The sequence below is a fragment of the Gallinula chloropus genome (assembly GCF_964237585.1).
Source record: "Gallinula chloropus genome assembly, chromosome: 4".
In the NCBI taxonomy this organism is placed as follows: domain Eukaryota; kingdom Metazoa; phylum Chordata; class Aves; order Gruiformes; family Rallidae; genus Gallinula; species Gallinula chloropus.
The window spans coordinates 16,698,360-16,714,557 of NC_140088.1; the positions used below are offsets into that span (position 1 = coordinate 16,698,360).

Here is a 16,198-nt window from a genome sequence, read left to right on the forward strand (position 1 = left end):
CTGAACTAGGTGTTGGTTTGCAATTAATACTGATTTCCTGGAGTCTCCAAGTCAATAATTTACTTGATAATTTCACAAACAAGAAGTGGGTGTGGGGAGAGAAAAAGCAGTTTCACAACCTACCACCAGAACCTGGTATAACATTTGGCTTGTGCCATCCCAGGCTTCTCCAAGGTAACAAGCATCGAGTGCAGAGCCCTGAGAGGCTATAGCTGCGATAAAGGGCCCTGTGGAAGCCTCCTTCCCCCTCCCTGCTCCGTTCTTGTGATTGCCGGAGAACTAGAAAGACAGAAATCCGGGTTTTTGTCAGGCCCTAAATATAATACTGACTTCTGTTCTTGGTTTGGGTTTTTTGGGGGGAAGGGGAGGTTGGGTTGTTTTGTGTTTAATTGGGCACAAGAACGTGCCTAACTCATTTCTTCCACAGAGATTCAGGGACTGTAACATCTAAACTAAGCCGCGGGATGACGCGATTTTTCTGGTTGCCAACGGGTTCAGCAGAGGCGTATTCGAAGCGGACTGTCCCCGGCTGTCCCAGCCCAGCGCAGGGCCAGCAACCGAGCCACGTCCCTGGGCGGCCGGGGAGCCCTTACCTGCGGCTACCCCGAGCTTTGCACGCCGCCCTTGCGCCGTGGCTGCCAGGGCCGGGGTCGCGAAGGAGCGCTCTTGGGCGGGGGGTGGGGGGAGACGAAACCCAAAGCAGATGGAGCTTGTGCAGGATCTCTACCCGCATCTTTGCCGACATCCCTCACCTTTCCCGAAACCTGTCTGTCGACCTGCCGGGGATGGGCGAAGGAGGAGGGCGGGAGCTGAGGGGTGGGGTGGGCGTGTTGCACCCTTTATATGCCGTGGAGGGAGCAGGCTGCTGGGGCTGGCGAGGAAGGATGGTACCGCTGCGGGGGTCCGGGGAGGAGCGGGATGGGGGCCGGGATCCGGGCTCGGCGACGAGCCCGGCGCTGCGGCTCTTCACCTGGGAGGAGATCGGGCAGCGGATCGGCCGGGGGCCGCGGCCGCAGGAGCGCTGGCTGGTGATCGAGAGGAAGGTGTACGACATCAGCAGCTTCTACCGCAGGCACCCGGGAGGGGCCCGGCTCATCGGCAGCCACGCCGGGCAGGACGCCACGGTGAGCGGCGGGGCGGGGGGGAGGGTCGGGTGGTGAGGGGTCGGGGCTGGGTTTGGGATGCGGGGAGGAGGGGAGTGGTATCCGGCGAGCATCGTGCAGAGGGAGCTCGGAGGTGACTTCGCTGGGAGCTGGTGGGGCTTGGGGTAAGCGGCAGGGTCGGGGCTATGTCGTGTCACCCGCCGCGTTCGAGCTTTGCCTGGGAACGGGCGATTAAAGGGGCTCAGCCCGTGGGGAAGCCAGACTCTAACTGCTCACCCAGCTGAAGTCTTCAGGATCACTCTTATCTCCAGATAAGAGCGACCTGCGGTGATTGTTTGTCGCCTGGGTAGGGCGGAGAAGCCGCCGCAAGCCCTGCGGCAACTCCGGTAGCTGCTTCCACAAAGGTGCCCTTAGGAAAGGTGTCCCTAAATGCCACCCGGATTAGCGGCACCCGGAGGGGAGGCAAAGGAAGGCAGCTGAGCCTTCCAGAAAACTTTCCGTAGGTCTCGTGTTTAGCCCCTTTGACCCTTGAGATGATCCAAATTGAAACAATCAGTTGCCAAGTGTTGAGCTGCTGGCGAGCTGGTCTGTGGGCAAAAAGATTTCTGCTCGTGGAGTTTCCCAGCCAGACTGCAATTTCCAGGTGGCATGGAAACCTGTGGTAAACGCACACCAAAGCCTTCAGTGAGTTCCTTGGAGTTCTTGCCTGCTGGTACATGTAGGAAAGGGAGAAAATAGTGGTAAAGCAACATCTGTGCACAGATGTGAAAAATGTGAGTCTTTTCTTGTTGGGTATTTTGAAAGAAAAAATATAGTTTCCTGATCTTCCACACCTAAGGGATGTTTGAGACTTGTGGAAATAAAAGTAACTTTCAGTTCACTAAGTTTAAATTTCAAATTCTGTATTAGCTAAACTTGGCATTCTGTATTTCCCATCATTTATTGCTCTGGTTAGCACTGTCAGGCTGCTTTCATTTTAAGGATGCTGTTCAGCCCAGATGACGAATGAACTTGAAGAAGACAAATATTTTGTTTCTGCAATCTGAGCTAGTTTTTATAGGTTGGTTCCATGCCCAAATCATTAAGTCTTGCGAGACTTCAGCCAGTTCTGTGTGACACCAGCTCAACTGCCTTCAAACACAAGCGTGAAGTACATTAAATAGTCTGTGTACCATGAAGGAAAAATGCCTGGTTATTTTCTCTCTCTCTTTTTAAGCATGTATGATAAAGTTCCAGCTCAAGGGCTGTAAGTGAAATTAATAAGGAGTTTTAGTTTGCTCCAGACATGCAGAACAACACATAAATCTTCATCAGCTCAGCTCTTTTAGATAACAACAGCATAATCCCCTTCTAACAAGGCACAACATTCAGAATATGCATTTCTTCCAAGGCTCATTGGTGCATGCGGTGTGATTCTGGAGAATCTCACCCTGTGTGAACTCTGCACACCTTCAAGCTGTGCATCTTGACATCAGCAAAGCCTTTGGAAGGGAGTAAAACGTGGAACACGTGCTGTAGATGTGACTGTGATGAAGGTTTGTGTAATCCCCTGTGGAGGCAGCCGTGTCGGCACTAGTCTGCCTCTAACAAGCTGCACTCTCCTGTGTACCCTGGTAACGTGCATACAGGCTGAGGTAGAGCAACCTTGGCTCTAACCACGCTGAGCTGCAGTGGGGAAAATAACCCGGGACATTGTGGCTCCTCATTGTTGAGGGAGAGCAGCTTCATGAGACAGCGTGAGTTCAATAGGCTCTTTAGTTAGTCCAGGGGGCAGAGACAAAGCAAGGTGAAAGAAGCATTTATTAAGTAAATCCATAAGACTTTAGTGAAGTATGTGCATGTTGGAATGGGTCACTTGCTTAATCTTTTGGATGTATAACATGAAAAATTTAAAAAAATAATCTTAATTTGAATGTAAGGTTGTACCAAGAGCATAAAGCCTTGAAAGATGCCAACTTGGGAGAAGATGAAAAACATGGAAGACTCTTGTCCAGCAAAGAAACCCGAGGGATGGAAAAATGAGTGTGATTAATGGCACAATATTAGTAAGGGTGACATTGCACAAAACTGCAGAGTCCTTTTAGTGCTGTTGTGGTGTTTTCTCACAAAGTGTAGAAGAGCAGGGTTAAGGAAGGGGTTGACTTAGAAAACAGCAGCAACAATCTTGAGAGTGGAGTTTTTGGCTGAATTTGGCAAAATCTGGTTGATTTTGGAGACTCTAAAAATGTTCGGTGTTACACCATTGTGAAACAACGAGGTACTTGCAGTAGATAATTTCTCAGAGACGCTGCTTGCAGATTTTGGGGTTCATCAATGATAGAAATTATATGCCTGGAATTTAAAGCCACCATATGTTACATATATGCCTAGATGTCGGTCATGCAGTTGCCCCAACCTATGTCATTTTGGAACCGAGGACAGAAACTCTGTAGCAGTTTCTCGGATAGATTAGCTAAACCACTTTATTAAGAATGGTTGTGTGATGAAATAAAGGTTTGCACAGAGTGCCTCTGGGTCTGCAAGGCAGTAAAGCACCGATTCTGGTCCGTTTAGGGTGACTAAATTGAACTGGATGAAAGATGGTGCAAAACCAGGCGTGCAAGCAGATGAAGACGTCAAAGGCATGGATGTACAACAGGAATTTTCTGTGGCTGGAGAATATTCAGGAGAAGTTCCTCTCCTACGGACCCAATGCAGAACTCATCTTCAGGGCTCCAGATGCCCCCCTCGTGTGCGTTCAGTGCAGTTGTCTCCTCTGCTTTTCTGCATCCTGTCCCTTCTGTCCCCAACCCTGCCTAGAGGCTATCCCACCATTGCTTTTTCTCACTCGTGTCTTTGAGAGAGCAGTAACACCTAACCATGTGGAGCACATGAACTGTGACCTGCCATTCATTTCCTTCTGAATACCTCCAAGTACTGGAGAAAAATAGAAAGTTCTCTGTGTCGCTTGGTCCTTGATGAAATGCTTCCTGTCTTTGTTAATTTGGGAGTAGGGCTCTCTACCTAGAGCTGGTTGGCATATTGTTCTGATTCTGCTCCTTAAGTGGGCTTCTCATCACTGTCACCTATTCTCTTCCTTCTTTTATGGCTTCTTGTAGTTAGATTTCCTGTAATTATGTATCTTTAATATAAGAGAAGCCTTGATTCTCTTGCATGACTATGGAGAAATTAAGAATGCAGCCTCTGAAAAGGATATATTTCTGAAAGGTGAAAATCCCTCCTGTTCGTGCATAAGAGGAACCACACCTTTCTTCTAAGCTGTTGGATTTAAAGGACAGTTTTCTCTTTTGAACATTTGCACAACAAGGAAGGTTCTGGTCTGCTGTTAGGAAAGGTCTTTTGCATACCTGGATGTCTAGGAAGATGGAAGAGTCACTAATACTGGGATTGAGAGAAGGGGGAAGAAGAAAGAGAAGGGAACTAGACTCTGCTATTGGTGTATGTAATACAACTGTACTCAGTTCTGTGTTATGGAGCCTGCATACCTGTATTAGTAGTGCAAGTCAGAGCGCTTCCATTTCCCAGCTGAAATAAGATCTCACTTAAGAGCATAGGACAAACATAAGAAGAACAAGGTCAACAAAAACTTGGGGAGATGCTATCATTGCCATTGTGGTTCCTCCTCAGTGAATGTCTTAGTGTGCACAGTGGATTGAGGTTAGTACCACAGCACTTGTTTTTCTTACTACTTCCTTTACTCTTGTGCATTTGCAGGATGCCTTTGTAGCGTTCCATGTTGACAAGGTTCTGGTGAGCAAGTACTTGAAGCCACTGCAGATTGGGGAGCTGGCACCAGATCAACCCAGTATTGAGCCCACTAAAAACGTAAGTCTAAGCTTGTAAATCAGATCAAAGATAGATTAAAGGGAAATATTTTGAGGTTAGACCTTGTACACCTGTTTCAGTGTAGCTCTTGGAACAATGGGATCCAGGTTCTTCACGATTTTTTATGCTACTACTTAGAAACAATAATGAATATTAGTCTAAATCTGCATCATGTGGTTGAGAATGGGATTCTTGAAGATGATTTTTTTCCTCTCACCCCGGCAACTCTACATAAATAACAGAGCCTTGTTTTGCTCTCATGAATACCACAGCTATCACCTTCATTCCCTTGCTTTGAGAAACAACTAATCAAAACCAAAGTAATCCTTTCCAGCTGATAGCAAATTTTCTGTTGTAGGGATTTGTAGGGAGAGACTGCAAGTAGAATGTTTTAGCCTTGAATTAAGTTTCACCAGCTGTATTGGCATTGCCCTTTTGGACAGCCTCCTTGTAGCTGTCTTAAGGCCATTTGGAGAATGATCGTTCACAGAACCACAGTGGATGATGCTGTGAGTGACCAACCTGGTACGTCAGAGAACCTGAGAGAGGCACAGGCAACAGCCTGGGAATAGTCTTGGACTACAAATATTCCCTGGGCTGTATGGCCCTCATTGCTTCCCACTACCCAAGACTGCTCTCCCCATTCCTTCTAGGCTGCCCTGAATTTTCCTTTGCATAGTCCAATGCTGGAGGGGGGCAAGACAACGCCTGGCCCCATGTAACGGGCATTACAAACACAAACTGGAGCACTCTGTCTGTCCCAGAATGGCAGGGCCATGCTTCCCGTGTAGGTGGAAACCTCATGAACCCTCTTACCTGTCTGTGGCCCTGCCTTGCCTACTTGATCCAATAGCTGGCCTGCACCACAGCCTTGCTCCATGGAAACTCCATTTCCCCTAAATGACTGGGAAAGCAGGCTGGCAAGCTCCTTTGTGGGCTGGGTTGCACAGAGACAGGAACTGGGCTTTGCTCTTATATGTGGAGCTGGCAAGGACAAAGCTGGGTTGGTCTAGCACCTGTGCTTTGCTCCTTTCTTCTTCCATCCTCTTTCCTCAGTACCCACCAGCCTGAGGCCAGCTGGGCTGTAGGTGCCATTTTTCATGCAGGTAATCTACCCTCTCCTGTTAATCTGGGAAAGGGTAAAGTGAAGACATAGAGTGATCTGTTGGAACTGGTTCATCTGAAAGGCCTACCACAAGATGGCAGGCTATGCTCGTGCACACACAGCACAGGTTCCTCTGTACAAAACTTCCACTTGAGCCCTATGCTACTGCCAAGAAATGTTGGAGGAAACACTAAAGATACAGTCTTGGGGGCTGGAGGTACAGACATTGTATTCTGTGGTGGCTGCTGCTCCTCTGTTCTGTGAACCTCATCGGGCAAAGACAGAGAAGATGTGTGAGAGCAATGAAAACATCTGTGAGTGTGCAAGTGCAGCTCTTTGCATTTGTCCAGATCCTTTGCACTCTCTTACTGCCACTAAAGTGGTCCTTGGCTTTTGAGGCTGCAGTGCTACACTCTAGAAACAGAGAACATGTAACACTGGTGCTTTCCACAGAAAATGCTGGTGCAAGACTTCCGTGAGTTGCGTGCTACTGCTGAGAAAATGGGACTTCTGGAGCCAAATCAACTCTTCTTCTTCCTGCACCTCGCTCACATCCTCCTGTTGGATACTGCTGCTTGGCTCATTCTCTTCTACTTTGGGACATCCGTTATGCCCTTCACTGTCTCTCTGTTGGTGCTGACCATTTCCCAGGTAAGCAACCAAGTTCACAGCACATACACATGGACTTGCAACAACTTCCATGCACAGAATACTATTGCAGTTTTGTAGTCCTCCATTTCCTTACTTGGCATAGTTCTCCTTTGTCATAAGAGAACTACCACTATATGGCATCTGCTTACAGAAGAGGTCAAGAAGAAATTCTGCATGTGGGCAGGTCCCACTAAGCCTAGTCTGGGATTCTTTCAGCAAGATATATTCTAGGGGAACCCTTAAGAATATCAGGATTTCATACTTTCTTTCTGATTGGGACTTTGGAGCGATGTCCAAGAAAAATCTTGGCACTGTCCTGTTCTCTTATTCCTCTTCTCCCCTGCAGTGTTTTCTTTTTCCTCTTCCAGGTCCAGGCTTCATGGTTTCAGCACGATTTAGGACACCTTTCAGTATTCAGGAAGACCAAGTGGAACCACTTGCTGCATAAGTTTGTGATGTGCCATTTGATAGTAAGTACCTGACCCTGGAAAAACTTATTGGAATTGATGGCTTTCCTGTAAAAGTGTGTGTTCTAGAGACTCTGTGGAAGATACTGTGTGTAGCATTGGGTGAGGAAGGGGAATTTGAGAGATTCTGGCTTTTAAAGCATTGTACTTTTCCCACTTTGTTCTTCACCAAAACAGGGGGCATCAGCCAAATGGTGGACTCTTCTGCACTCCCGGCACCATGCCAAACCCAACTGCTTCCACAAAGATCCTGATATTGACATGCACCCTTTCTTGTTTACTTTGGGGAAGAAATTCTCTGTGGAGGTCAGTATGTGCATGTGCATGTGTGTCTGCTCACATACCAGGAACTGGGAACAACACCCTAGTCAATAAAAATCACTCCATACCTTAAAGATCTAAAACTGAGAACTGATGATGTTTTTTCAGGGAATGTCATCTTCATCTGTGTCTACTTCCTTCAGCTGTTGTCAGCAGGTCATAGTTCACATGAAGTTCCTTTCAGAATTTCTGGAATGGTTGAAAAGTGTTTGTAAATCAATGAGATGTGATGTGTGTACATCATATATAGTGTGGAAAGTCCACCTGGAAAAAGACTATTAATAGTTATAGGAACTTCATGACTTAATAGAACAGCTCAGTAATTAATGACTATTTGATAACTTTTAAATATCAATAAAAAGAATGTCTTCAGTTGGCATGGGGTTATTGCATTAGTAATACTGTCCAAGGCTCAGAGATACAGATGTCTCTGACATGTCTATAACTTCTAGGAGAAGGCAGAAGCCTTGCTTGTGAAAGGCAGCCAGCACAGCAGGATTGAATAATCATTCAGTCCCTGGAGCTCTGTAGGCCTGGTTGTTGGCAGGTCTCTCTTGTGGGCAGAAGGCATCTGACCACACAGGATGTTCTCAACTTGTGTTGCTAGGCCACTGCCAGGGCTGACAACCCGAGATGAACACTGAACCCTTTCCCTTGTTCTATAACTCTATCAGTTCTCCAGACCCTGTCAGAGCAGTTACAGAAATGAAATGTTTTTCTCCTTGGAAGATGTTTGCCATCATGAAGCTGTATTTAAGTGTACAGGATTGGAGAAGAAATGGGGAGGGGGAAGAGAAAATGCATATGGCTATTTTTGACTGATGACATAACTTAGCATTGAAACATCTAAGACTTAAGTAAATTAATTATGAATGTGGTAAGAACACAAAACTAAGGAAGTTCAACAGCTAAAATTCACCTGTATCCACCCTCAAATAATTTTTTTATCATAACACACCATATTTTAAATGGGTGAAATGTTCTCATATAGTTTTTACTACATCATTTCATTCCAACTCAGCCAATGGTGGTATCCGTAACAGCAGATATCCTACTATATGAAGTACTTAAGGACATGGTCTAGAGATGGACTCGTCAGGGTTAGGCTATGGTTGGACTTGATCTAAAGGGTCTTTTCCAACCCAGGTGATTGTATAATTCTATATACCAATGCAGGTTTTTCTTACAGGCTGTTACCTCTCTTCTGGCTTGTCCTAACTATATCTAGAACTACTTTTCAGCAATCAGTTTATTTTCTCCTATTAGAGAAAAGTCATATGGTTCCTTAATGGTTTATCTCTGAAGGCCTTTACAAAGCTGTACAGCACTAAAGCCATACATGAATGGAATGAGGATTTATACAACAGGCATATTATGTATGTAAACTAATAGGACAGGTACATCAGAGGGAGACAGTAGGACTGAGGGTCATGGGAAGTGTGTGAGAAGGAATGGGAAACAGCAAGCTACCCGTGCAAATTGCTTCATTTCCACTCAGTATTTTTTTGCTTTTTTCTTTACAGCTTGGGATCAAAAAGAAAAAATACATGCCATACAATCACCAACACAAATATTTCTTCATCAGTGAGTACCTCCATTCTCCTGCAATACCATGAAGGGTATTAAAGGGGCTTGTAGATCTTACTTCTGAGCTGTAGGACTTAAGCAGAACTAAGGTGCCTGCATCAGAGAACATCATAATCAGTCTGCATCTAGATTTTTGGATGAGTTGAAGAACTGATTGGATAAAAACCCCAAGTAACTTGATCTGGCTTCATAGCTGATGCTACTCTCAGTTCCTGAAGTTTTCCAGACTGAATTATCATAGGATCCTATGTGAGATTAGGTTTCTGTGCCCTTCTTGACAAATGGCTTAAGCTTGTTCCAGGGCAGAAAAGTAGTATGGTGTACTTTCAAGGTGTTACTAATTTGACCTACCTCTTTTTTTTTTTTTCTTTTTTTTTTTTTTCCCTCCCCTTGACCTCCACAGATGGCAGGAACTATCAAGCATCTCTCAAGTGACTAGATAGAGCTAGCAGGGTTCCTTCAGGTGTGCATATCTCAGCTATGCAACTCTACAATGTTTAGGAAGGTGATCCTCTTCCAGATCTTTGATGTCCTCCACAGTGGCTCTGAGTTACAATGTTGTACCACACCTTTCAGTAGTATCCAAATTTAAATACCAGTCTGTGAGGTTTTTTCCAGTTGTTTTGTTGTGTTGCTTTTCTGTTAGTTTGGGTTTTTTAAAGGAGTTGTCCATTTTGTTGAGTTTGAGTTCTTGCGACTTAAAATCCTTGGTAGGCAAGGGATTTTTAATGTTTTCCTGTTGTTCCTTTGGACAATCGAATGGGGAGTCAGTTAAGGTTTGGGAGCACTATCAGATTAATGGACAGACCTAGAGCCGCTAATACAGCATCCTAACCCATATCAGTTAGTTATTTTCTTGCCAAGGATGATTAAGGTTCTGGGGCCTTGTCCTTGTTATTTTTTGGGACTCCCCACATCCCTTTTTGTTTTCACTCTTTCCTAAAAGAAGCCATGGTCCTAGCTCTCCGTAAGGAAACGGAAGGCAATACTGCATGTGTTGACAGGTGACATAGTAGCAGGCTGTCCTGCTGAAGAGCAGGAACTGTCCTGAATCAAGCTGCACAGAGCTTCTTGTCTTACCTTGGTTTTACCTCTTGAGGTCAGCAGCTCCCAGGTTAGTCTGTGTTGATGCATGCTGATAGCATCCAGAAAACTCCGCAGCCCTAAACCTCAGAGCATTTTCCCTATTGAGTGGCTGTTCAGCGATCCTGCGCTTCTGTTTCCATCACCTGTCATGTGGTCCATGACGTTACCAGTGATAATGAATTCTCCCTTACAGCTCTTCCTCCGCTCCTGTTTCCCACCTACTTCCACTGCCACACGTTTTACATTGCATACACAAAAGGGTATTGGGCGGTAAGTATTGCTACTTGTGCAACCAAGAAGGGGTCTGTTGTGGGCCTTTCTCCTGAACATGAAGCCAGCTCCTGCCCAGGGCTCAGTCCCAGCTGTGTGACACTCCCTGTCATTCAGTCAAGCCCAGTGTGACAGTTAGTTTAGTGTAGCATTTTCAGTGGCTCTGCATCCTTTCTGCTAAACCAAATGTTCCCCAGCTCAATGATAAAGGCCTGAAAACAAGCAGTAGGCTGTAGGGCTTGCACGGATCTGCCTGGTTTGGAGAACCATGGAGGGAACTGTCTTCAGTGGTTTGGGAAGCAAATTGGAAGGTCCATAGTGGTTCAGGGAGGGGAGGGTGTGGATTTATAGGAACTGTTGTCTCTGATTTGATAGCTGTATGCTTATATTTGGAATTACTTCCCATGCAAGGCAGCAAAAAATCAATCTTCCATTCTTCCTTCTCTTGTGTGTGTTATGGATACAGGAAGACAGACCAAGTTCCAGCCAAAACCAAGATCCTTGGTTTAGCACTTAGTTTGCTGACTCAATACAAGTCTTCAACTCTTGTTTCTGAATGCATAGTCATTTGCTAACACATTAACACATTAGGCATGAATGTTCTGATTCATCTATTCAGAAAGCTGTGAAAAGAATGTGCTATCAACCTCTGGTGACTTTGCTTGCTCCAGATGATTCAGTGGCGCAAAAACCTGCAGAAGCTCAAAGTAGAATCTTCCCTGTGAGGGTGGTGAGATGCTGGCACAGGGTGCCCAGAGAAGCTGTCTGCCCCTGGATCCCTGGCAGCATTCAAGGCCAGGCTGGATGGGGCTTAGGCCAGCCTGGGCAAGTGGAGGGTGTCCCTGCCCATGGCAGGTAGTGGAACTAGATGGGCTTGAAGTCCTTTCCAACCCAAACCATTCTGTCATTCTATGTTCTATTGTACATATAAAATGAAGCTTAGAAATATTTTAAGCAAATATAACTTATAATTATTTTCTCTTCTTGTTGTCTTTGGTTTTGGTAGGATTTGGCCTGGATGCTGACCTTCTATGTCAGATTCTTTTATACTTATGGATCATTATTAGAAGTAAAGAGTCTACTGGCATACTATTTTATATTCAGGTGATATCTCTTTAGAAGGTTCTACAGCCTTCCTCTACATATTCTTTCTACCTGTGTTTGCTTGTCTGTCTCTGCCTTTGCTTGCTTATCTTTCCACATTCTCCTTTACCATCTCATTTTTTGCTTGTGGGTTCGTTGGGGTTTTTTGGTTGGGGTCTTTTTTTTGTTCATTTGTTTTGTTGTGGGTTTTTTATTTTAATTCTGTAATGTTAAACTACTACTCTTCTGCTTAATTGCTAGTTCAAGTTTTATGTCTTTTCACTCTGCCAGTGAAGAGACTTCACTGAGTGATGACCAAATTGAGGAATATGTACCTTGTACAACATTCAGCACTTTGGGTGTTGGGTCTGCTACTGGTTAGTGAAAGAGAACATCTAAGAGAAACAGCTTAGCCTGAGCTTGCAAATGCCCAGGCACTATTCAGCAGCATCGGCTTGAATAGACAATATGTGCTCCACTTGGACCAAACTGGTTCAAATCAGTAAAATGATCCTTGGCTACAGATAAAACAAGATGAGTACCAGGCTACATCAGTTTCATAACAAAATATATTAAATAATTATTAGTTTCATAAGGAAATATGAGGCTTCCAGGGTTTGTAAGTTCTTCAAGGTGCTAGATTAGTAGGGCTGCTGTTAAGCCATGTGTTTGTAAGCCTGGCTATGCTGTTTTCCAGTGGATCATCAAATTGACTTGCTTTCCTGTTGCTGAATTCTGGCCTCTTGTTTGACTGCACAGGATGCTGGAGAGCAGCTGGTTTGTCTGGGTTTCACAGATGAACCATATCCCTATGGATATTTACTATGACAACAATTTGGACTGGGTGTCTACTCAGGTAAGGTACTTTCCATTCTTAAGAACTGTGGCCATACCAGAAGACAAGCGAGTCCCCTTTGGATTAAGGGTGAAAACCTGTTGGTAACTGGGAAGTGAAGGTTAATAGGACAACGGAACTCAGTTATGGTAATAGTAAAGGACAGCAATGGCACGTTCATGGGCAATCTAAAGTCAAAGCTAGGTTCTACCTCTATTTCCAAAACATATCCACCTCCCCAGTTATTGCATCATTCTGTCTTGGACCTTTTCTTCTTATGCAGAGATGGAAGTTTGTGTCCTGATCTTGATGAGCAATTTTATGCTACTCGAATGCCAATGTGGTGCCCTCTTTGCAGTGAGACTTATTGGAGCCCAGCAGTACAGTCTGACCATCACAAGTCCCCTGCCATCTCTGCTTTTTATGCAGATGTAGCTTTTGAGAAGACCCATGAGTATTTCTGACTGTCCATTCAATGCATTCACAGAGCCAACTCCTAGTTTTACCATGGTTGATGTTAGCCAGTCTACATACCTCTGCTGGTTCACAAGGCTGAAGGATGTTTATGATTCCTGGTTTGAAGTAGCTCAGCTTAGGCTAAAAGAAATCAGTAGAAGAGAGTAGCACAACGTGCTGTGCTCTTTAGACAAACGAGGAAGGCTGCAGTCACCAACCCATATTGACTTTGCTTTCCCCTCCTCCAGCTCCAGGCAACATGCAATGTTGAGCAGTCACTGTTCAATGACTGGTTTACTGGGCATCTGAACTTCCAGATTGAACATCAGTGAGTATGAAAACTTTCTTTCTTTAGTATTTTTTATTCCCTTTATCTTTTCTTTGCTCTGAATGCTACGAATAGTTGTGGAACACCAATGAGTTTGTCTTTAAAAAGACTGAAAACCCTAAAGAGAATCACAATGTAATTCAAAGCCTTCACTGGACCCACAGAAGGTGAAAATGACCAGGAAAAACTGAATATGGGCAGGATCTATGAAACCATACAGACAGCAGCTGGGTCTATCCAAAGTAGCAGTATGTGCTAAGGTACCCTGTTTATAGTGAGGCCTATAGTTTAAGCCTACCTCTACTGACTGCTTATCTGTTACTCTAGAGATAATGCAACTGAAGGATGGGCTCATCTTCTGTGTGCTATGGAGATGGTTACCTCTGGAGAAAGGGAGAGGGGAAAGGTAGTTTCTGGCAGTTTACAGCATCACTTAATTTGGAGAAATGTCACTTCAGAGGTGCTCGAGACAACTGTGGAAAGTAAGAGGGAACAAGCAAGGAAAGGCTTATGAGTTACTTGTGCTAAAAGCACACCAAGGGAAAAGAAGGGCTAGGAGCAGCAAAAGAGCCCACTCTCTGTGAACTGGGTGATATCTGGGAAGTAATAATGCATGTGGACATGTGAAAGGTTGTATTTTTTATGGACCACTGGAAAAGAATATGTCTGTCTCCTGTCCACAGCCTATTCCCCACAATGCCAAGACACAACTACTGGAAGGTGGCTCCTCTGGTGAAGTCCTTGTGTGCCAAACACGGCATTGAGTACCAGTGCAAGCCGTTGCTCACGGCTTTTGCAGACATCGTGCAGTAAGTAACATCACACTGGCATAACATTGCAGAATGGTGTAGGAGCAACAGGAAACATGTCCTTCTCTTACATCATACAGAAACCCTCATTTCTCTTGTCCCCCACCAATGCTCTTCTAAGCAACCCTGTATAATGTGGCCTCTTTCTCTCAGCTCTCTGAAGAATTCGGGAGAGCTCTGGCTTGATGCTTACCTACACAAATAAGACAACAAGGCTTGATGGCACCATTCACATCCTTCCAAGTCTTTGCATTCCCAGCAAGCTGAGGAGCAGGGACCACAGGGGACACTCGGGCAGAAGAATATGAGAACTGAAGGATTTGATTCCAACAGATATGAAGTTACCTGAAATTTACTTCTGGTCTTTCCTGGTGTTTGGAGTGAGATATGTTAAGAGTGGATGGGACAAGCGGGCAATGACTGGTTAGAACAGGAGGAACTCTTTGCTACCTGTGTGTGTCTGAGGAAATATGGCCAAGAGCATTTCTGAGTATGTCTCCAAGGAAGATTATGGACTGGTGCAGCTACACACACTTACCTTCAGGTCAGAGCCCTTTGACCAATTTTTTGTTTGTCTGGGTTTGGGGTTTTTTTGTATTCCTCAGGTGGAAGGTTTAATGTTTAATACTACTTTTGCTTACTTGAAGTAATTTCAAATTGTATAGGATTTGGAATTAATGTGATGTTCCAGCACTATGCTTAAGTCATAGTAAACTATAATATACCACATATCACACTTAGAGTGCAGCACCTGCAATATGCAGTTGAATAACAACATTACTGCCTGCTCAAGTATCTTCATTGTCACAGTGCCAGGCATCCCTCTCCGGGGGAACTATGTGGGCTGAAACCAGCTCAAGCCCACTGCTCTCTTCAGAGTTTCTTAATTTACTGTTTGGTTTTTGTACTTTGAGTTGGGCTGAGCCATGTGTATGTTCCCCATGCTGGTTTATAACCGTGAAGTCTCCACTATCAAGTCTGTGCTCCAAAGTGCTCTCAAACACTTCGTGCATCTACTCCTTCAGACCACATCCTTTATCTTCACTTCTCAAAGCTGCTACTACTCTACCAGATCTGTGTTTCATTATATTGACAAACAGATCTTAGTCTACATGGAGTAACTGCTTGGTACTGCTATCTATGTAAGGCTATGATCATACTATAGAAAGATGAGCCAAAAGTAAAATGAATTAGCCATAAACATTTGCTCAAACTAAAGTTGCTGCTGATCAACAAATCAAATAAAACAAAGTCACAGACAGGCCTGCAACATCTTACAAGCCTCAGTGCTGAGGCTTTGCAAACTTCATATGAAGTTGAGGGTTTTTTTTGCTCCACATAATTAATATAAATCATTATAATCACTACATGCCTGTTATAATCAGCAGAACCAATTTCAGATCTTTCTGCAGTTGAAGAAGGTGCAATGAACTTCAGGATGGGGGAAGAGGTTTATTTTTTCATCACAGAGTCTGTGAGCAAGCTGTGCTCATGCAGAGCTTGAGGCTCACAGGTGGTGCTGAGCAAGCCCTTTCTGCCACATCGTGTTTCTCAGCTCCCCAGGCTTGCCCCAAAGTCTGTGCTGTTTGCACTGCACCTGCACCAGATGCTAGTCATAGGTGAAGTCACAGCAGGTATGGATACCTGCCTAGAGACTGGCAGGACTGTGTAGTTACAGAAAGGCACGTCAGGTTTCCAAGCATCTTAACAAGTTTTGGGGGGCAGTAAGCTTCCTCGCTTCCTGGTGAGGTTTACAGCTCTGGAAATGAACTTCAAAGTTTGTATTACAAAAGAAATCAGGTGAGAAAAGTGGGCTAAGAAAGCAGGGGAAAGGGTAGAGTTGGGTAGTTGCTTATGCAAGTTTGGCTTGCAGGAACAACAGCCACTTGAACACATCATTATGCAAAAAGCTTCACTTGCCCCAGATGACACCCTGGCTAGTTTTTCACGTGGCATCACATGAGGTTGAGTACCAACTGTTTGGACTCAAACATTGGCCATATACTGTAAGGGAATGAGGGAACAGGATCTAGACTCACTAAAGGCAAGGTTTGTTACGCTCAAGCAGTTTTTAGAATTCAAGAGTAAACTGAATTACCTGAGTCAACTTGGATTTTGGCTATGCCAAGCAGAAGGTGAGTCAGAGAAAGAAGCTAATCTTGGTACTTTGAAACACCCTTGAGAGGAGGCAGTATCTTGCCATTAATTAGCAAGAGAGTATGCTCTTTGAAGTAAGTCCCATCACAAGCACACACTCAGACCCTGAAATAAG

The 16,198-nt window shown here is 44.7% G+C and overlaps 1 protein-coding gene across 1 annotated transcript; it reads left to right on the forward strand.

Moving 5' to 3' along the window:
• Positions 1–464: 464 nt before the first annotated feature.
• Positions 465–14,131, forward strand: LOC311191908 (acyl-CoA (8-3)-desaturase-like; the record flags this gene model as incomplete). Its single annotated transcript, XM_084264230.1, has 12 exons — positions 465–1,124; positions 4,818–4,928; positions 6,487–6,684; positions 7,053–7,154; positions 7,329–7,457; positions 8,996–9,056; positions 10,339–10,415; positions 11,422–11,519; positions 12,258–12,354; positions 13,038–13,117; positions 13,801–13,926; positions 14,080–14,131. The coding sequence occupies 12 exons, from the start codon at positions 465–467 to the stop codon at positions 14,129–14,131; spliced, it is 1,791 nt and encodes a 596-aa protein (XP_084120356.1).
• Positions 14,132–16,198: the final 2,067 nt, after the last annotated feature.